Below are 23,155 nucleotides of genomic sequence, written 5' to 3' on the forward strand. Positions count from 1 at the left end.
CTACTGAAACATGACTGCACAGATATTATATCTCCTTTTTCAAAAAACAGAAGAGTTAGCACTTTTCAAATCTTTTCATCTTAATGCACTCCGCCAAATAAACGGATGAATGTCATCACACTAAATAATTCTTTAGAACGATAGAAGTTTAGATTAGCTCGCCTTCAAAGTGTCAAGAGCAGCAAGTGCAGCCTCCAGGGCTGGGATTGCCTCTGCTAGGTCACTCTCACATTCATTTTTCAGTGTCTGAGCTTCTTCAGCTTTTTCTGTAGCAATCTCTTCATCTACTTTTACAGTTTTTCTTTTTTGTTCTACTTCTGCAGATTCTATTTCTATAATCTAAAGAAAAATACACTGGTGAGCTTCCTATTGAGTGGTGAATGATTAAATCAACTGAAATCATCAAATGTAACAGCTATGAAATACTTCCATTTTCTCTTTATATTTTTCAGTATTTCAGTATTTTCATATCTTTTCAAATTATGTTAAGAAAATCACCTGTTTCTTAGTGCAATATATCATCATAATGAAGCCTTAAGAGTGAGTGCACTGCATGAAATCTGACTACTGTCAATAAAAGCTATTTAAAGGATGTTTAAAGTTCAAGAGACGGGAAACTATTCATGTATTCAGGTTGCAACTCAAAAATATCCTAGATTATAGTCAGTTTTGTAGCCCCCTTTCCCCCAGCCTGTAAAACTGACTAAGACAATTCATTTTCTTTTGATTGACAAGTCAACCCTTCATTCAAGGACTCCCTCTGCAGCTCTACAGAAGTGACATCTAGCCTCCTTAGAGCTTATTCTGTGATAGTGGTAGAGCTGGAATTTTGGTTTGTAAGAGTAGGTAGAACAGTTATCACTGTATCTGTAGAACAGTTATCACTTAAAAATCATAACCAGTGCACAAAAACATCAATAAAACCTTGCTTTTTTGTGATGGAATAGTAACATACTAAATAAGTGTATTTTCTCAAATTGTAATTCTGAAATAAACCTAAAAGATTGATTCCCCAAGTCCCACTGAATTTCTACAAAGTTACTCTTTCTTAGGATCCTTTTAAAATCCAAATGTATAATCCCAGTGCATGCAAAGACTGACTGTGCAAACTCCTCATGTTTAGCTTGTATGCTGAAAAACCATTCAGGGTCTCCACAATGCTTGTGAATGTTCTCAGAAACCCAATCTAACCACTATTAGCATGAATGTTCCTCTAACATCCTTCAGCACGGAGCTTAGGCAAGGACTGTCTATCCAGAGTAACTCAGACAAAAAGTACAATTTTCTTCCAATTCAATGGATATGTGCATAAATATCCACAAATTTCACCACATTGCAAATGCAAGTAAACAAGAAGGAAGCTCAAAAACCTCAGCTCGGCTCTTTTTTTTGGAAAGACAGATCACATATCAGCAACTTTAAAGAGACATACTCTTTAGAACCTGTCTACAATCAGCTGAGATTCTGAAGCAGAAGTAAAATACATAGTACTACACTGTACCATTAAGACTCCTCATTCAAAACTATTTACCATGAAGATGAAAGTATTCTCCGTAGTCTGCACGTACTTACATTAAGAAGGCAATATTGTATTTGTATAACTCTACCTTCATCATGTTCGCATTATCCAATTTAGCCTCTTCCAGTTTGGGCTGCAGCTGAACTAATTCCTGTTTCATCTCACCAACCTATATATAGATATAGATAGATAGACACACACACACGCAAAAGAATCAGGTAAGACTCTGAATTCCCAAGTAAAATTTCCAATGATTTCTGTAAGATCAAGATTCTATCCAATGACTAGTTTATTAATAGAAGGAAATAATGTTTGCTTTCATATCAAAAAATTGCAGAGAGACTTATTTTTTCCTCACTTCTACAATCTCTAATTTAAAGAATCACATTCCTCTATACTCAACTCTTAACTACTTTGGAAAGGGAACCTCTGTTTGTATGCTGCTTAGCAATGGGGCCTGTGGCCTCTACCCCAACAGCTACATCAATAATGACCGTAGGAAACAGAAGTGCAAACATATTTATTATAGTTTTACGATTTAAGACTGAGCTAAACAGACAGGCAATTTACTTGAAATTAAAATCAAACAAATTATTAGGTGTAACAGACAAAAATCATATGCCAAAAAAACAGGTAACTGTATGGACCACATTTGTATTTACAGAAACAGACACACACACCTCCACCATAAGAATAAATTTTTCCTTATGAAAATCTTTAACAAAAAGCATATTTTGGCCACACAGGCTCAGTCTAGAATACAAATCACTTCTTAATTTCAACCAGACTTGGAACTAGAAAATTCAGGCTGTTTGCAATTATAGGAATGTGAATCTATTTCCTAGCCTCCACATCTTTAAAGATTTGAAGTACTGCTTTTGGCTTATCTCTCTAGGAAAAGATCTGTTTATGCCCATCATTTTGTATTTTGAGTTCCACTTCTGTCCTAACTCACCTGTGATTCAGCAAAAGCTAGTTTATCTAGGCCATTCACATATCCCTGCTTAGCTTTCATTACAGTGTCACGTTTCTGAGTCAGAAGTTGCCGAAAGGCAGCAATAAGTTCAAGATAAGAAGTAGGAGTAACGTAATTATGCCGGCCCAGACCTTCCAAGAACCTGTTACAAAAAAAAGAGTACCTTCAAGATTTGTTTTCTTTCTTGTTATTAGAAAAGGTATGAAAATAAACTGTTTGACAAATAACAGTAGTAAACAGTTTCCACAGTCTATATATTTTAAAGCAAGCAGATCTTGTATCTTAAGTTATAAAATCATAAGACAGAAATGAGTAGTAATAAAATTCAATCACCTGTTTTATTGTTTCTTATCTCTAAAACTTTGTTTTTAGTTCACTTCCCTTAATTTTACCTCTTTAAACATTTTCCTGCTTTATATTTCTATAAATTAATGGGTTGTTTTTAGAAGAAACAAACTGACCTTACAGAGAGTGACAGAACTGAAGTATGAAAGTATTTACAGATGGGCACAACCTCCTGACGCTCATTGTCTGTGAGCTGAAGTGTTTCCAAGAACTTATTAGCCACAAGTTCAAGGGCATCTTCAGGCCATGGCTGCAGGAGAAATGGGGAGAGAAGGAATTTATAAAACATAGCTATGAGTCTTCATATTTTAAAAAGAAATCTTTACTATTCAGAACACCAGTATGGGACACACTAGTCCCAGCTATGTCTCAAATATAATGAGGTGATGTAAGGATTAGATCAGGCAGCCTGATCACTACCCACAGGATCTGTTCCAGTGACTCCTTGCTGATCTTCTAGTTAAGAGCTGCATACTGCCACAGACACAGAACTGCTTGGATAATGTGTCTTCCACTGGCAGATAAACGATTTGAACTCAGCACCAGCCCAATCTACAGAGCTAACTATACTTAATTGAGGGTGACTGCTTATATTAAGGACAGTTAATTACACCAATTTTCCATGTTTCATTCTGCTATAGAAGATTTATTTATAGTCTTCCTACAGCACTTGTATTTGCCAATCATTCCCATGATCCATGATCTGCTTAACGGGCTTTTACAATCCCATTGAAACGAATACACTAATCCTTTAAGACAAACGCATTATGTCATAAAGTGACAAATTACCCTAGACAAACTGAGACTACTAGATATTTCAGATATTTCATATTTAAGAAGTTTGTTTAGTTGTAGAAATACTGTGAGTACACACCAATGAGTTCCCAAAATACTACCAAAAATGGCTATGCTATTTTAAAATTTTGAAAAACAAGGAGTATGTCTATACAGCAGACGAAAGGAAAACGTAACAGGACACACAAATATTGAGGTCATTAAAAAACATGAACTTATTTGTTAAGGAAACAATATAAATATTTTTACATACCTGGAACCAATCAATAGTACAGCAGTTGATGAGAGATGGAAACTGCCTCAGACGATTGCGGAAAGCATCTCCAATTGGACTGAATGCTACCACAACATGCAAATTTTCTTTGCAGCGGTTCACAAAATAAGCAAACAAGGCCAAGGGACTGAGCTCTTCGTGTTTATTGCCAGCCTGAGCTATTGCACGAACACCCTTGGAAATAAAAGCTGTTATATAGTTTCTCATTAAGCACTTCTGAAGTGCTTTAACAGTCCTGTTTACGGTAGCATCACCATGGAGTAGAATCTTTTATTGATAAATGAAACAAGTAGAATAAACTAGAAAAACAGAACAAGTAGTAAATAGTAGTTTAGGGTAGTATTACGATATTTTTGTATGACCCTAACAACTCAATCTAGAAATGATCACCTGCTGCTTTGAACAACTGAGAACACATCAGAAGTGGCATTAAAAGTCTATCCAAAGAAGAAGTTCTCTTGACAGATGTTTAAGACACATTCTGAAAGTCAAAATTCAAAATCATCTCCCTCAGGAAATAAAGAACCAAAGCCTTTTAACGATAAACACAACTATGTGGCTTAATTACAATCAATCTTCAATCACTCATAGAAGAGCTTTAAGAGATATAGAACAGATGAGGCAGATTACTACTCTCATTACAGGAAAGCTACTATGATAAAAGTAAATGTTCTTCTTCTCAACTGTTTTATGTGCCATATCCATCCCCTAACCTATGTTTCAAGTTATTAACTTACTAAAAGCTATTTTAGCTTTAATATTATACTAAAATTTGTTGCTTTCACCTAACTGGAGAGGAAGGTTTCAGTTTCAAACATCAAAACATATTCCTTTCATTCATTTACAAAAAATTATCTCAGAAAAAGAAACCACCTCGGGATTTGAAATGAAAGATTACTTCATAAAAATACTATTCTCAGTTAATTAACAGTCCACATTAAACACTTAGGCTTGGCCACTAATCCCTAAAGCTCAGACCATTCTTCCACAAGGAGCATGTCTACTTTACATAATCCAGCAAATAAAATAAATGACAAAAACTAGATCACTAGCAATAGAGTAGAACCGGGATTATTTTGATGAAGCAGATTCAAATGAGTAATAAATAACTTTGTCCTAGTTGACATATTATATAGACAGTTACCAAATTTTAGCATACACAAGTTAAATACATTCAAAATAACTGTAAAATTGGAAAAGACATATTAGCTTAAAATTGTTACTATATGCTTGGTAAAGAACGAAACAGTAGTTCTGAAAGCTGATGAGAATTCTAATCTAGCTGCTCTGCAAAGTATATGGAATACAGATATCAACCCATTCCATAAATTAGCCATAAGAAAAAAAAATAGTACAGCAACATTTAAATGAGCGACATAGTTATTTCAACAGAGAACACATTTGTGTATTTACTAGGAAGCAGTCTGAATGAGAACTAGAAGTATACCTAGGTAATTCATTAGTACACATACTATAAAGCTATGAGGTAAGCACAACATACTTTTTCAAATATTGTTAACTAACATCAAGTTCCCAACCTGAGATACACAAAGACTAGCGCCCCTCCCTCCCGAACAGTGTTTGCCATTTTGAAAAAATATGCCCGAGTCTGATTAGAAACTAAGACGCCATTGCCCAAGTACACTGCAACTTTACTTCTGAGCCTGAATTCCTGGAGCAGCTTCCCCCAGCTTCTCCAGTGAGCAGAAATGTCAGACCACGGAAGGCTGTCCAACAACGCCCTAGTGCCCCAGGCGGCAGGAGTCTACTGACAAAGGCAGGCTGTGTTGTCTCAAAAGAATTTCTTTGTCCTTAAGTGATCAATGAAAACATTATTTGAGGCAAGTTCTTCTTCTGCACAATATACTGCAAAACAATAATTAGGACCCCAGGATATTTGCAAATAATCAAAGTTCCCTATGTGCACAGCTTAATGTGTTTGTGAACAGAATGAAGCCAAAAGCTTCATTTAAAGCTTGTTGTAGGAATAAGCTACTTCAGTTTACTAATAACTAGCTGATTTATCTAAGGTCTGGAAAAAGTCACAAAATTAGGTGCATATATCCAAAAAACACTTTTAATTAAGGCATACTTTACCCTGACCTGACAAAATAGCTGAAAAGGGAGATGACGTTTAAGAGAATTTAAAAAGATACCTCTATAATTTCTTGTTTTTCATCTGCTGCAAAAAGATTGGGTACTTCTCCAGTGTTGAGTACACTGTCAACATCTTCCAGAAAACCTTCTTCTTTAATTTGTGTGTCCATGATTATAAATACGGTTTTCAAGCCTTTTACACCTGCATTCTTCAGAAGAGTCTAAAAATGCAAAACAGTTTAAAATATTTTACACTCCAAAACATCCTTTCTCAGACTTAAGTCAAAATGCAAACAGGTTATTAATACTCACTTTCAGGTCTTCTCTCCACTCATTCATACCATAGCTTTTAGAAATCTCTGGTTGAAAAACACACATTTTTGCCATGAATGCTGCTAGACGAGTCAAAGACTGACGTCCGCTTCCTCCCATTCCAACCAATAAAGCATTACCCCCTGACTGCTTCAGAATACGGCTTATACGAGACAAATGTTCCAACACATACCTAAATTTGAAATATGTTGATTACCAGGATGACAAAAATATACATACATTTGTGCACCTGTAAGTCTGTGAAACAAGTATAGAAATAGTATTTCCAAAACAAATTTCTCAAAGGGCTGTGTGTGTGCAGGGGGTGGTATGTACGCCACCACAAAATAAAATAATTCTTTCATAACTCTTCTATTATACAAATATCAGTATTTAACTAAATTTCAAATGACTAAGAATTACTGAAAGGAATGGGGAGAAGAGAAGAGGGGTACTATATGAATAAAGCAAAAGAACAGATAAGAAAGTAATGCGTAAACTACTTGTAAGGCTGTAAGGCATAGCAGTATTATACTTCCAGAAAGTCAGAACTGAAAACAGTTTAAATATCTTAGAAAGGAACGACTGGGGTGGGGGCAGAGAGGGGTTACATCCACAAATCACACCCCACCCCAACAGCATTTCATAAATTTCTATGCAGAACAGAGATGAGAATAATGTCTTCAGCAAGCAGTATCTGCACATCACTGAGAACCCCATCTACTGTAAAAACACAAGTATACTTATCTTGAAATATGCAGCAAAGTCTACAGGAAACAGCATGGTTAGGCACAGGGCATGGGGTAGTTAAGAAGATAAGCAGTGCAGCAGTTAAAAGTGGCTTCAAAAAAAAAGCTAAGACATTTCAAAGAAGATTTATTTGTATTGGTTAGAAAAATAAAGACTTCAAGCCAGGATGTAATTCATGGGATTGGTCTCTAAGACTACAGTCAGATATGCTCTCCTGGCTGCTCTCAGTCAGGTAAGTGGGATATTGCTTCCACTCTCAGGCAGTGGTCCTTGATCAGAGGCTGCCACCTCTTCATACTCTCAGCATAGCTGTACATGCAGATATTCACAAGCCTAGTTTGTCAAAAAGACATAGATTAAAATAACCTGCTATTAGATGTGTGTAGACTAACTATGATCATCTTCACAAAGATGTGTAATTATACCGGCAGATATGAAGAGACAGTAATCTCCAGTAGGAGGGAGAAGGAGGGTGTTGTGACATCCTAATCTTTCTCAGTTGTAGTCATGCCTAATCAAAAGTTAAGGAAACAGTAACAGCCTGCAGAGTCTCGAATTCCACAGGATGAGCTGCAGCAGCAAGCTGTGACGCATGGCAGTGCAGACAGGCTGCGATTGTGCCACATCTCTCACGCTACACCTCAAGGCCTCACAATCTTTTCTTTGGTGAAACAGCTGCAGGAAAAATTGATACCAATCTTCACTGGTAACAGTGGCCTAGCAGAAGCAGAGCACCAGCCAGACGCAGTGCAATGATTTTACAACAACCAAAAAGGCATTCAAAGGTTCCCTTAGGAGAAAAACTTCACAGTAATTGCTAGCTGAAAAAAGCAACAGAAGCATAAGAGAAAAAACAAATCAAAGAGTAACACTGGTGTGGACATGCAAAGGGGAAGAGACATACAAAACCCCACCCTGCAAAACTAGATATACTGATTACCAGTTACAGCTTACAGTTCTTAATAATACAGAGCGAATGTACCTGAAAACTACAAGATTCATTCTTGTTTTGTGGGTTTGATTATATTCATCCAAATACTGCTCCACAACATCAAACAGCTGAATGCTTGGAATTTCTCTATAAAGTCTCTCATCTCCCTCGAGTTCTGGAATCAGGTAGTCACCAAACACCAGACTTCTCATGTTTTCTTCTGTTACCTATGGTAAATATTTAATAAATTATGAAGTCAAGTTTAATTAATACATTCCTCAACTGGAATTTCAGAAAACAAAGTCGAATTTAGACAAATATTCAAGACACTAGAATGAGCACTCTGAAATATTTTACTTCACAAACAACACCCACCTCAAAATTCTGTATTTCCCATATTAAGCAATACATTTCTTTTAAATTTCTGCATGGAACACAATTGGCTCAAATAGTGATTAACGATTTCAGTCATGACTGTCAGATTATACCATATTTATACAGATGGATGTTTAGCAATTTTCTATATACTATGAAACAGTCAACTAAGACCACAAAGTTATTTCTTCTGTGTATCAATGAACTGACAGAAGAAGAAAAAAGAAGAGGAAGTCACAATACATTATAGCATGATTTATATAACACTTAAGATACTAAAATATCATCACAACTACAGAAAGCAGTTTACTGCACAGTAACTCAGTCACAGGCTAAACCTAAAGAGGGAATGTCTCTTTATGGAGTAAATCAGGTCTCTGGAAGATCATTTCAGAGTATTCATAAGCATATTTCTTCTTGCAGGTACTATACTATGGGCACATCCAGGCTACTTTTGTGGTAGCGATTTGTAAATTACTCTTTTTTTTTTCTCTATTATCTTATCTCTCACTGCCCAAAGATTCAGTAAGTGTTGCTACATCTCCAAGAAGGGCAAACTAGTGATGAAGATTTTTTTTGAAAAGTTGCTTCGTTTACCTACTAAGTAATTGTATGCTTTACTTCCACATGTAACCATTCAGGAGCTTCACGCAAGACAACGCTTGGACAAGAAATTTCCTGATATGAAAATTTTCTTTTTTTTTTGGCCAAACCTAAAGTATGTTGCACTAAATTATTTATTCAATACAAAACAAAAAAAACTTGTTTTCTTTTCAGACACATGTAATTGTTCATGGAAAAATAACTTTACCCCCATTTTAAATTAAACGTTGGTTTGAAAAGGAAGTCTACATACGGCACTCAAACCCTTCCAAACATTTTTACTGTTTTTTTCCCAAAGAAAGCATTTTGCCAAATTCAGCTCAAATTTTCAAGTATAATTGATCCATATTTTCACTTACTGTTGAGCACCTTCTAGTCCTAAATTATCATATATATACATAATGAAAACAATTATTTTGCAAGTGGTAAATGACATACTCACAGGTGTATTTCCTTGTCTCAGATGTGCAAAAACCAAATCAAATGCTTCTTTGAAATGTTCTTTCACAATATCTTTCATTAATTTGAACAACCAGGCTCTGTCATCATCAGCCACTAGACGGTCATAGAAGACCCGAAATACCTCATGTACAAACAGACGAATCATTACATGCTTGCTTTCAACTGATTTGCTCTTAATGAGCAAGCAGCCCTGGATAACACGTGAAAAGTCACGCAGATTGAATGTGTAATGAGATTTGGCTGGTGTGGGCAAAAGATTTCTGATGGCTTTCTTATATACCTTAAAACAATGACAAGAAAAAAAGGAACAAATCAACAAAACAGTAACATTGACTGCATTATCATCACACACTTTTTAAAATGTCTTCCAAAACTGTATTTTTCCAAGAAAAACATTTCACACTAAAAAAATCCTAATAATGTCTAAAGATCTCAAAGTCCTTTGAATATATCTGATATATCTCATGGAGTTCTGGAACATACACATATTACTGACCTAAACTCACAAATGGGAAAATTATAAAACATTTAAGAAAATCTGTAGCAGGACCAGGAATACCACTCAGGTCTCTTGACTTCCTTTAATTACATGATATCCTATTTCAAGTGAAAAACTGAATTATATGTAATGGTATTTTCCTGGATTTTACACTGTTTGAATCTGTTTTTTAGCATACCTATAAATGGTTCAAAAATAAGAAAGCCCATAAAGATGCCAAAGGATTAATCAGATCAAGAAAAGCATCTTTTGACTATGTTTTACTCTGGTCTGGAATGCATCAGCTGTCATTAGCCCATGCTATGTGACAGAAATAGTGTCTTTCTTGGAAGTATGTAACATGCTGAAGTGAACAATTTCAAAGGAAACTTTTCTGTCTGTCTCAGTATAGTCATGCATGAAGACAATTATCAAATATTAACCTGCTAAAAATCATATAATAAATCACACTTTCCAGGGTTGACTATACCCGTGGTACTTAGAACAAGTCTATTTTGCTGGCCTATTGCCTCATATCCAAAGCCCATTTCCAAAGTTCAGTGTTCTTCTAGTGTACCTTAATCCTAGCAGTTGGAAGGTGTTGCTTACCAGGACGAGATAAGATATGGGAAAAGATTTTCTATCTAACAGGCAAATGTATTAGAGTCTAATAGTATAAAGAAACCTTGATGCTGTCAGATGAGAAGCAGCTGCATGGCTGTATTAAAAGACAACACTAATATTTCTCTAGGATGTATCCTGATGAAATTGAAAGTTTTAAAGAGCATATACAGTCTGATGTGTTTCAAACAGCTAGCAGAATCAGGCTCTATTGGGCTGCTACTATTATCTGCTTGAAGAAGCAAAACTTCCTTGCAGATTACTTCCTTTTTTGTTGAAGGAGGAAACAAACCTACAAAAAACAATTTCTAGTGGCAGTAATCAGTCAGGCTCATGCTTCATGTGTTGCATGCATTACCTGACAATAGTTCTGAAATATCAGATCTGCAAGTCCTTCAAGTGAGATGGATTCAGTCTTGAATATGTCCTTGGGAATGAGCAGAACTAGTAGAAAAGTCTGAGAGAGGCCTCAGTTCTGCAGTAGAAGAAAGTCACCTGCTAATAACCCCAAAGTCACAACGCCTATGAAACTTCAGCCATTTGATTTTGCCTTTGGAGCTGATTGGATTTTCTGTCAGAATTCTTCATTCGTCAATGACGACTACTTACAGTTAGCAACAGTTTTGTCCGCATTGTTACTGATTTCTGCTAGGTAGCAACCATCAAAGGTATTCTTTGATATTATGTCTGTAACTTGATGCTTCCTGGCAAAGATGCTATGAATTCCTACTCCTTTATTTTGGAGGAGGGCGGGGGAAGGGCAGGTATTGCAAATGTGATACTTGCCAAAATCTGCAACATGGAATTTCACGAAACATACAGAAATTCCACAGAATTGGATCGGATGACTGTTTCACAATGTTTCTGTGAAGCCTTTTGTCATATTGGGCTCAGATTCTATACAGCTACATGTTCATGATGGCTTTCTTAATCTGCTGTGATGTGTCCATAATTAGCATCATCACTGGGAGGGGAAGGAGGAAAGTGGAGAGGGGGATGACTTCATCATTAGTCTCTCTAAGAAGAAACTTTGGGAGGGTTGTAACTGGTATCTTCCTTCTGCTTTTGTATTAGACAGCTTTTCTTTTGGGTATGTCAGACCCTACAGAAATTCCAGTCTCATCTAGTTGACATATGCGCATAGGTACCACAGTGCCCACATTAACATATACTCAAAGACAATTTTCCCAGAATATGATTACTGTAAGCATAAAACTAAGATAATTTTATCAGAACAGATGAAACTGCATGTTAAAAGTAATAACGGAACAAAATATCTAAAACCCCTACTTCACCAATTAAACTACTATTGAGCCAGTGGAATTTTACTAAGTAACTTAAAGTAAACTTCCATTAAGGTATTTGCCTCTTACCTCTAAAGTGGCAGTGACGATTTGATTTCCAATTGTGAAGAATTCAGGAGCAAATTCACTAGTCTGCAGGTAGAAAGCGACCATAGTAGAGAAGATGCGGACCATTGTTTCATCGCTAAAAGAATTAATTGTGCAAATGTTGAAGTGTCGCAAAAACCGAGGCGTAACAGGATTCCTCCCACCACCTGGAGGTCCCATAGCAGCTAGCAACTGTACATCAACTAGTGTAATTTTGGACGTGTCCTTTAAATCATACCTTCAAAATAAATTACAATGTGACATTTAGATAGTTACAGATATAACACCTGTTATAGATTAGATACATCTGTGCCAGTGTACTATGTGTATAAATATCATACGTACATTTATATATAATTAAATGTATGTATATATAAATGTATGTGTAAACAAATATATAAAAAAAGATCTAAAGCCCTAGTCTTATAACCATGCCCCAGGTAATCTCAGCACCTCATGCTGGCCTGAAGAAAAGATTTTTTGTTTAAACTGGATTATACAAAACCTAACATAGAATTCTGAGACAAATGTTTAAAACTAAAATGTGGCAATATATATTACCTCTACTCAAGAGCAACACATATTTGAAGTGCTTGAAATCACAGAATAATTCAGGCTGCAAGGGCCAAAACATCTCAAAAGCAGGAAAGACCTTTAGGTAATTTCTTTTGATGCCTATTGCCAGATCTGATTTCATTAAATAAATTGCTATTCAAAAAAGCTATCTTAAAATGTTAACAAAAAAATAAAATTCTGATGACTAACAGAATCTTGGATGGCAGTAAAAACAATTCAATGAGTAAAATGAAAAGTTATATAGAACAGCACTCTGATAAACAGGTCTGCCAATTTACTCTGAGAGGAGGAGGAAAAGAAGAAAGAAAAAGAATAAATTTCACTAGAAAAACAATTAAAACTACAGACAGAAAAAAATTCCCTGGGTAAAAGATTTTATTTCTATATAAAATATTGCTCGAGATCAGCAACAAGGCTTGCTAAACAAAACAAATCTGCAGATCCATTTCCTAAATTGAAAAGTCACTTGAAGAGCAACATAAAAGTGGCTTCAACTTTAAATATTTTTATATAAAACAAAGCTATCATAACATTTACAAAACACTTTCTTAAAAATAAAGTTTTAAAAATAAAATTCTAGTGAATAAATAATCATAACAGCAATGCAGCAACTTATTTACTATAAGTTTCAGTTGTGTTTTGAATAATTACCAAATTCCATGGTCAAAAAACTGTCTTAAAAGTTCTATAGGAGGCTGAGCACCATACTTCTCCAAAGCAGGCATATTCATATCATCTACAAAAATAATGCACTTTTTTCCCATCGGAGGGCCAAATACTCCTTTGCGTCTCTTGTCCAGCCTTGCCATAATAATGTTCTATAATGTAGACAGGAACATTCATAACATGGATTAAATATTAATATGTTGTCTTTATCAAACACAAACTGGCTATTTCTACTAACCTGAGTCTGACTGGCACTAGTTCGTGCTGAAAAATTAATGAAGAAGGGAAAGTAGCGCTCCTTTTCCAAGTTGTTCATTAACTTGTCTTTAATATATACAGATTTCCCAGTACCCGTTGGTCCCACAAAAAGCAGTGGTCTTCAAGCAAAAATAAATCAGTAAGTAAGTAAAACTTACATATTGCAGAAAACTAAAAACTATAAACTGACTGCAACTATAAATTAAATTAAATGCTTTGCAAACTTGTTCTACTTGTCATTACCTTTGCAAACATTAAATACATTAAAAAAAAGAAAATAACTAAAATAATAATTTTAGTTTGTTCCCAGCAACAAGATGAAGGGAAGGAGTAGAAAAGAGTTTTCTTATTTCCTCATTCTACTGGCTTACCTGTGTTGGACAAAGGAGTTAAATCTCTGCTAACAGGTCAGCAGAATTATAATAGGATTTCATAAAAGACAGAACATGCTTTAAGGCAATGAATTGCACTCTTTGTAGTAAATGTCTATTTTTAACAGGTCAAATAAACTGAAGGCTTGATTAAAAAAAAACAAAGTCAATGGAAAGAGTAAGAGAAGTCTACATATGATCAATGGTTCAGAAACGTGCATTCAATTAAAATAACTTACTTTCCATGGGTAATGAATAGTTCCATCAAATAAGTATATCTCACTGTATCCATTGTTGGAACTATGATATCTTGAATCTTCACATTTTTGTTATTACTATATTTAATATTTTTAATAAATTCCTTCCAATGAACCCAACGTCCTTTGCCTTTCATCTAGGAAGAAACACAGATGTAAAGTACAGTACTGTGGAAGGAAAGGCATTACCACTACACATTTGAAAGGTTTTCTTTAGTACTTCACTTCTGAAAGATGAAATTAATTAATATGAATGAATTAATGAATATCAAATGTTTCATAAGCTCATATATTCAATTTGCTTCATTGCAGTAATGATGTGTTAAAGTGCACATCTAAGCATAAGCTCCTTTTCTTTAGCGCTTAAGGATTTTTTTCAGGCCAAAAAAAAAAAAAAAAGAGAGAGAGAAAAACATATACCTAACTTTAAAAGTTAAGTATAATCCAACATTTTTAATGGATACCATAAACAAAACAATAACATATAAATAACATTATAACAAGCTGCCTATGGCCTCAATATCCTGTTTTTCTTCTAGAAAGCAGACATCTTTCCCTCTGTATGAAATCAGATTTGATTCTCTCAGCACAGGTTTAGCTACAGAAGAACAGTAATGTGGCAACATTATAAATGTTGCTAAAGTGTGCAGCTTGATATTTTCTAAAAAAAATTTGGTCAGAACATTAATTTAAAAAAAACAAACAAACTAATAAATGAAAACTGCATTGTGGGATTTAATCCTACGCCAACATTCAATGACATCTAATAGTCTTTGCCAAGTTAAAATACCCTTCTAGCCCCATTCTCCTTTCATTTGCTTCCTTTTAGAAGCAAGCAATCCATACCTCATACATGTAGTCATAGACCAAGCCTTTCTCATCAAAAGGACACTCCCATTTTCCCACACTCTTTGGTACTGGATTTATTTCAGATTTCCCTGACAAAGTTTCCCTCAAGAAAGTATCAAAAAGGATTCTGCTGTCAGCATCACAAGTTCCACCAATGGACCAGACTGCAGAAAAAGCAAAGCAACCCTGCAAGAGCAAGAAGACGAGCAACTGTCTAAAGCTGTCATATAATATGAACCTTGTACAGTTTGATTAACAAATATAATTCTGAAAAATACTGCTGAACAGATAGATGTTGCAAGCTGCCCTTCAGGAAGGCTGGCCTAACAAAACTTATAAATCTGGTTAAAGATAGAGCAAATAAAAACCTTGTTCAAGGATATATATAGCAAAAAATAAAGGCCACTGACCACAACATTATATCACATGACAAAGCCTGAGAAATGCCGATTCATGTGGTCTCAGGGATTTTCTAATTGCAAACCAAGATCTAGGAATTTTTTTAATTTAATTTTAAATAGAGACTTTTACATTCAGCATTCTTTAGTTTTTTCATAAGAACAGCCCTACAAGGTCAAAGAAAATGTTCATCTAATACCGCTCATAAAAAACAGTCTTCCTATACTAAGAAAATTTTGCTCAAACAAGTCAATTGGTATTACATGAACACTTATTTCCCTTAACGGAAACCAGACACTTCCTTCAATACTTGTTTAATTAAAATGCATATCTAACAAAAGCACTAGTTATCCAAGTTAATTAGAAAGACAGTAAAACAGGTAACAAATATAGTTAAGTATAAGACTGATTTGTCACATCTGAGCACCTCCAAAATATGGAGGAGGAGGAGGAGGAGGAGAGAAGGCACAAAACTGTTTCTCAAGTCTCTTATTGAAGTTGTTTTGGATTAGTCCAATTAGTTTTGAAGACATGCATATACAAAAACAGATATTCATGTTGCTATAGGTTAAAAAACAAACAAACAAAAAAACAACCATAATCCATGTGCGGATGTTCTTGTTGGTGGGATCTTCTTGCACAGTTTTACAAATCAACATTTCAAAAAGCCGTGTAAGAGATACTACGACATTACTGTTGCTTGTAGGTACCAATTCCTAAGAGATACAAAAGGATGGGTATTATATTTTAACTGTAAATCTTCATTTATCTCTCGGAGTTAAAGTACTAAAATAATTAGATGGTATGCTAATTCTGAACAAATATTTGAAGGCAAGGTTTACACTGATTTTTAGTCAAAAGATCATTTGCCATCCTCTACCCTTGAAACAACCTCATAATGTAGAGTTCGTTAACCAAGTTTATGGTTAAAACGTGACAATTGTAATTATACATCTTAAAAAAAAAATCAGCTGCAACAATAAATGAGCAAAATTTTAAACACTACATCATATAAAGTATGCAAGGCACTGCAAATGCATTTTCCTGGACATTGAAAAAATACTTCCCTATTAACAGGACATCTTTAAAGGAAAAAAATAAGCACAGCAACAACAACAAAAAAAATCTCTTGAGAAGATTTTCCATTTGAATCTTACTTAATTTGATGAGAATAAGGTGAAAATTATGATTGAATTTTAAGTCCTACCTAACATTCTTGGTCTAACTCTCCAAACTGGACACAATATTTGCCCTCTCAAAACAACAGGAGGCTGTTGCACATGCATTGTAGCTGTTGTTGCTGTAAGAGAACAGTCTCTCCCTACTCAGGCGTAACAGAACAGAAATACCTACATAGCTAATGCAGAAAAAATAGCTAAAATACCTTGCACTGTTTCTGAAGGAGTCTTAATGCTGGTGGTATTAACCAGTTAAATAGTTCCTGCAGAAGATCTTGATATTCCTTTAAGTTAAGAGGTTCAGGCAGTTTACTCAACCAAGAGGTAACAAGTGGTGTCCAGCCCAGCTGTGACGGTTCCAAATAAATCATACCACAACGACTGACTGTAGCAGGCTAAGAAAGAATTGTAAATTCACTCTTATCATACATTTAATATATTCAATTTTGTATTATATTTTGATTAAATATTTTGATTAAAGAACTTACTGAAGCCTGGGAAAGATCCATTGTTTCAAAAATAAGACTCATCTGAAGGGACATCTGGATGATTTCCCCACTCATCAAACAAAGCTTTAAGTTAAAAGAAATCACAAACAAGACTGTAAGTGATAGGAAAAAAAATTTTATTTGTAAGTTAACCTCCCTGTCACTTGATAGTTCTATATGAAAATCAGCAAAGCCAACTATAACCAAAGGCAAGGCCAACCACATAAGATGCTAATCATTTGGAGCAACCTTTTTTTTTTTTTTTTTTTTTTAAACTTTACCTAAATTCTTCGCTTAAACTGTAACACTCAACATTAATCTATCAATAGGGTCATTACAGGTATCTACCCATCTTGAATATAATGTGATAAAGAAAAGACAGCAAGTCCTTATCTGTGCAAAGCAGAAGGAATATCTGCTGCTATTTTTGCTAATAATGTAGCATTCCGGTTGGAGACCTACCCTTCCTGCTTATTAAAATAATAGTCCAGTCTCAGTATTTTGACACATTATCATCCACAATTTAAACTGAAGATATTGTCTCTAATTTTTTCATTCACTTTGAGATTTCTAAGACCCATTTTCAAAAATGTTTCCTTCTGTCTTAAGTTGGGAATGCAAAAACTTAGGCACTTACATTTAGGGACAAGTTTTTAAACTGTGGGCTTTACATTGAATAGAATTATGTCATTTTTTATTTTATTTTATTTTTATTTTATTTTTATTATTATTATTATTATTTTTTTTTACAAACTTACAATATGACATTAAGGGAATACTATAGATTAAATATCTTACACCAATGAGTTGATTTCCAATTATGACTCCAGTAAAGTAAAAAACAAAATAAAACAAAAAAAACCCCAAACAACTCTAACATAAATACCTCACAAAACCACAATCTGTTTCCAAAGCCACCCTGCACTTGTTCTTTTCAAATGACTGTTTGCATTTGTGCTTTTTATATGTAGAATAATATTTTCAAGATATCACAGCATTTTACTTAGGCATTTACGTCTACCAACTGATACCTTTTTGTTGTCATCCAGAACTGTGTTCATGCTTTCTATCCACAGAGTGTCAATGGGGCCATCAAAGATAACCCATTTGCGTTCAGGAGTCTCAGATAAAGCAAATTCTCTGAAAGTATTAGCAACTATACCATCTGTCCACTAGAGGGGGAGAACGTAGGAATGAAAAGTAAAAACACAGTATATGTATTTCAATTTAAACTGCAAGTAATCCCATTGATAAGTATCGCTGTAGACTGTTTTAATTAATGAACAAGACAAAAAAGAGTAAATCCTTCATTTCTGTTTAATCAGTCTTCTCTTACTGGGGAGAGCAGAACACAGCTTTGCAGTTTCACAGAAGGTCATGCAACATCTCAAACTTTAAAACAGACAAAGGTGTTTTCCCTTTAAAAAAGGGCTGTAGCAAACATCATACAGGCAATTCATTTCACAGAAACGTAAAAGTGCTTCTTCTCTGTCTTATACCTGTTTCTTCCCAGAATCAACCCAGAGTTTCACTGTTTCACCCTCACTTCCTTCTCTTCCTTCTCCCAACTAAGTTTTACGTTTGGGGACCCAGGAGTCCTCAGGTTTTTCTAGATTGTTTTGCATTACTTTGAATAAAATGTGATAAAGAAAAGACAGCAAAAGATAGACAGAGAAATCAATTCAGTTAGTTTGGTATGATTCCCTAGCATGGTATTGCTTATTTTACACATTTAAACCTACATACATACTTGGAGCCACACTTTTTTTTATAAGCTAATTTAAACCCAGCAAACCAAGTATTAATTAAAACGATACTTATAATTGTGCTCTCATCTGTATTTAAAATAGCAAAACTATGAATTCAGCTGTTCAGTATCCAGAATAATGGAGGTCTGACATATACTGGATAATGGAAAAACCAAAATAGAACAGTAGAACTGCTGCAAAGTAGGTGGAAAAAAAACCCACAAATAACATTTCCAAGAAACCAGCCAGGACTATTAGCTCCTGGTCCCTGAACACATATTGGTACACTTGCTCATTCATTCTTAAGCCCAGATAATTTCAGTAATTTAATTTACAGCACAGCCCTGAAAACACTGTATGGAGTTCAGGGAAGGGATGAAGAATTATTGTACGTAAGTGGGACTTAGAAGCCAGAAGTAAAATAATTGTAAACTGCCTTTCCTGCCATCGAAAACCTCTGTGGGTTGACACCATAAGTTAACCTGAAGTTAGAACATACTTACAGAAAATGCACTCATACAAACTCCCTGAAAGCCACCATGGGCAAGAGGAAGAAACAGATGAAGATGACCAATTATTATACACTGTTTTTAAAAATAAACATTACCTCATGAGATACCATATCAAATTGCCCAAAAAGTTGACCCATGGTGACTGATTTTGGATTCACAGTTCTAAAAATTACTTTTTCTTCTTCACCATAACCACGTTCTTTCATAAGAGACAGTGTATCTGCCAACACATGGAGAATTTTGGTCTTCCCAGAAAAAGATTCCCCTACAAGCATAAAGCTGTTAGATGGAAAAAAGAAAAAGCTATTATTTATAGATTTGTCTTTAAATTTTGACTTTTACAGTCCACAGGTCAATGACATCATTCTTATGCTTAAATATTCTGGTACATCTGGCCCTTATATCTAGGAAAAAATATATGTATTTACATTTTGGAGGAATTACATTTTAGAGGCGCCTTCAAAACTGTACATGCAACTTGCAAACTTATATCATCAACCTAATTTGCACAAATCAGAGACTAATGTGGTTTATATATACAAAATATCATTAGGCAAAAACAGTTGATTTGCACATGCAAATCTGATTGCAGAGTCACAGTAAGTGAGCTGTCCTCTTAAGAAAACAAAAACCAAAATAAAATAAAATCTACCACCACACCAGTTCATTTATTTGCAGAATCAAACATAAACTTTACTTTCTAGTTTTCTTTTCAATCTAGGTAGAGGTTATGAAGTTCTGGAGGAAGACAAACACTAGGAATGTGTCCTATGCAAAAAAATCCAATTTTCCTAGGTCACAATACAAAATAATTTTATTAGTCACCCGGCAATGGGATGCAATTATAACAATGTCACATTGGAAGGACTAATTGATGAGCTGAATATTAACAATCATAAATCTAATACAGTATTGTACATATTCTCTCCAGGCAGCTGTGGCTCAGAAGTGAAAACTAAGAATAAAATGGCAGAAATCTGGTAACTAATATTTTAATATAGACAAAGTCTTCACCATACTGAGAACCAAACATAAAATTGTTATTAGGCTGCTTCTGAAATCCAAGCGGAGTATTAAATTTCATCAGACATACATTCACAAGAATCTTTGTACATTTAAATGCAGTCTTAGTAACTGTTCCAATACAAACAGAAATGCTTTCCTAGCACTTCTCTTGCCACTCTTAGGATTTTATACTTTTATACTTTATATAAATAACCACTGTCTATGGTATAAGCCAAAATGATAACAAATACTACTTGTGAAACAGTAATTGGAATCTTACCCATGTCTAACAATCATCATTTCATATGTCTGTATCATTTTCTCTATAAAAAATTTCACAGGTTGGACATTATGTCGAACACAACATTCACTGGCACATTCCAGAAAATCCTAAAATCAAAATAAATCATAATCTTATAATTTGTTACAGGCTTTTAATTTGTAACCATGAGAATAGATATTTATAAACTGTAAATCTAGACTGAGTACTTTTAATTACATTTTATTGGTTTATAAATTAACATTAAATAGTCATTATATCATATTATTCAAATTACTGTCTTGGACTATGTTAGACCAGTTTCTTTACAATGATCAGTAAGGGTTTCAAGTTAACGAATGACTGAAATACTGTTAATCAGAATAGATCAAACATCCATTAAAAAAAATAAATCTTCTGCTTCATATGCTAGAACAGGAATTAACTGTAATTTTTATCTTGAGGGGAAGGCTTATTTGTGTCAGAAAAACAACAGTGTGCTTTGGAACAACAACCTGCTTTTGACAGGACTCTAGGATTTACTGGAAATTTTTAAAAAGTTAGCCTGTTTTGTCTTTTCCAACAAGCCCACCTTTTCCTCAGTCATCCTACTACAGAGGAGCAGGAGGAGGCGCTGCTTTAATTGTTGTTATAAACAAAAGAAAACATAAGCACAAAGGTTAATCTCATTTAACCACGTCCAACACTTAGGACATACATGCAGGTGAATTTCTGATCTCTAGGATGCCTTACGTAGCCCTTCTGGATGTAACAGAACTCAGCTGTGCAGGAGGGGGCTCACACTCGCAACAAACCCAAGAATTTTCCATTGCAAACATCCTGCAGTTTTCCTCATTTTGCAATTATACACAAGTCACTGTATTAATTACACTCAGTTTAAAAAACAAAAAGCAAAAAACAACAACTATGACTAAGGAAGAATTACAAGTGTACTTACATTGTAGTCCGCATCAGGAAGCTTGACTCCAGGAAACAAATCACTAGTTATACCCATGAAGAGAGAGATATCGCATGACAAAAATTTGGGCTCATTCACATCCTTAATAGATCTAAGAAGCTAAAGAATACAAATATACATTTTATGGCCCTTATCAAAAACAAGACTAAACTGTTCCGCAATTAAAACAATCTAATATGTAATACAGACTAATTTAAGATATGATGCCTTTGATAGGCAATTAAGACAAACTGTGTCATTATTAACATAGCACCGGAAAGAGTAGCATGTAATTCATTACCTTCCTTTCACAAATAAGGAAGCTAAGAAAAATAGATCAGTAATGTGACAATGAAGATGTGGCAGAACTGCCTTCAGAACTTGGAATTGCATGCATCAGTGAAATTCCTTAAGAATGATTCCCTCAGGAACTCACCAGGATATCTTCATCTTCCTTTGGAAATTTCAATTTTAGATTCCCAGCAGCCACCAACACAGCTTTAACGGCTCGCATACCATAATCATAGTGAAACTGTGAAGAAAGCTGTTCTGAACAAAGCCTGTAGGTCATTACTATCTTCACTGATAATGGCTTAGCATTCAAAAATCCATATGAATAGAGAGAAATTTCTGCTATCAGAGCATAGTTAGGAACCATCATGGCTACCGTTCGGAAAAGAACCTGAAATGCATATCCAAAGAAATATTTTTAGATGATTAAATGAAAAATAGAAAGTCATTCAGAACTCTTTGGATCAGTATTCGTCCCATCACAACATTTTTAACTGAAAACACTAACAGCTTTGTAAATAAAGTACTGCTTAATATGACCAGGTAGATAAGCTGTGGATCACCTACAACAGGCGCACTGGAAAGCAGTGGTCTGCAGAACACTGGGAGCCAATGAAATAAAAGAATTACCAATGTTTGCAGATATAGCTTATGACTCACTAGGAAGCTAACAAAAGCTGCCATCATGAAAATCCAATGCAGAAAAGTCCAGGACACACCCTTCTTTGACACTCTCTCGGCCAGCTCTTATCCCTCACCATTGTCTCGAGAGCACAGTTTGCCCCTTATTTATATAATCCAAGAGCCAGATACATCCAACACAGCAGAAAGAACAAAGAATGGTGGCATACACGGCAGGTGAGAGAATGCACTTCCTTTCCTGAAGTAACCTGCAGCTGGTACACCCTTCACTGTGCACTAACTCTGCTTTAAGTTAGCGTTCATATTATAGCTCCCACTGAGGCGACCTGCTCCGGCCCAGCGGCTCTGGCCCACTTCTGTCCAAAGTTGAGTCTTACAATGGACAGATGCACTATAACACTCCTAGAAGGCTCCAGTTCACTTTGCTGACACCAGGCCTCTCCAGAGAAATAGCTAACCATGTCAAAACAATCATCTCAAAGATTTTTTTTTAATGGGATAATCTAAGCAAACTCGTTACATGTATTAGATGTATTTCACTAACACTTCTTTTAAATAAGATGACATTAAAAGCAATGTAAAAATACTTTCTTAAATCATTTGTTCCAATGTACCTCTCCATCTTAAAAGAACTTAGCATCCAAATCTTATAATCTACCCACAATGTGACACTTGCCAGCTTACATTAGAGTATTGCAGTCTTTGACCAGGAAAAATAATGATGAAAGAGAGTAATACATACAAGAAATTAAAAAATGGTTTAAATTCC

The 23,155-nt window shown here is 34.9% G+C and overlaps 1 protein-coding gene across 1 annotated transcript in view; it reads right to left on the reverse strand.

Annotated features, from left to right (window-relative positions):
• Window positions 1-23,155, reverse strand: part of DNAH12 (dynein axonemal heavy chain 12) — a 78,978-nt gene that overhangs the window by 25,356 nt on the left and 30,467 nt on the right. The window contains exons 28-49 of the mRNA XM_026078879.1: window positions 21,890-22,135; window positions 21,454-21,573; window positions 20,517-20,626; window positions 19,327-19,510; window positions 18,003-18,143; window positions 16,972-17,055; window positions 16,690-16,878; window positions 15,902-16,021; window positions 14,904-15,092; window positions 14,040-14,194; window positions 13,410-13,548; window positions 13,157-13,323; window positions 11,912-12,167; window positions 9,420-9,719; window positions 8,051-8,226; window positions 6,319-6,511; window positions 6,066-6,227; window positions 3,889-4,083; window positions 2,957-3,090; window positions 2,475-2,637; window positions 1,608-1,688; window positions 163-339 (exon numbers count right to left, since the gene is read on the reverse strand). Coding sequence (XP_025934664.1) covers window positions 163-339; window positions 1,608-1,688; window positions 2,475-2,637; window positions 2,957-3,090; window positions 3,889-4,083; window positions 6,066-6,227; window positions 6,319-6,511; window positions 8,051-8,226; window positions 9,420-9,719; window positions 11,912-12,167; window positions 13,157-13,323; window positions 13,410-13,548; window positions 14,040-14,194; window positions 14,904-15,092; window positions 15,902-16,021; window positions 16,690-16,878; window positions 16,972-17,055; window positions 18,003-18,143; window positions 19,327-19,510; window positions 20,517-20,626; window positions 21,454-21,573; window positions 21,890-22,135 — 3,681 coding nt within the window. The remainder of the gene's footprint in view (window positions 1-162; window positions 340-1,607; window positions 1,689-2,474; window positions 2,638-2,956; window positions 3,091-3,888; window positions 4,084-6,065; window positions 6,228-6,318; window positions 6,512-8,050; window positions 8,227-9,419; window positions 9,720-11,911; window positions 12,168-13,156; window positions 13,324-13,409; window positions 13,549-14,039; window positions 14,195-14,903; window positions 15,093-15,901; window positions 16,022-16,689; window positions 16,879-16,971; window positions 17,056-18,002; window positions 18,144-19,326; window positions 19,511-20,516; window positions 20,627-21,453; window positions 21,574-21,889; window positions 22,136-23,155) is intronic.

The sequence above is a fragment of the Apteryx rowi genome, unplaced genomic scaffold (genome assembly GCF_003343035.1).
Source record: "Apteryx rowi isolate R43461 unplaced genomic scaffold, aptRow1 scaffold_49, whole genome shotgun sequence".
NCBI classification, from domain to species: Eukaryota; Metazoa; Chordata; class Aves; order Apterygiformes; family Apterygidae; genus Apteryx; species Apteryx rowi.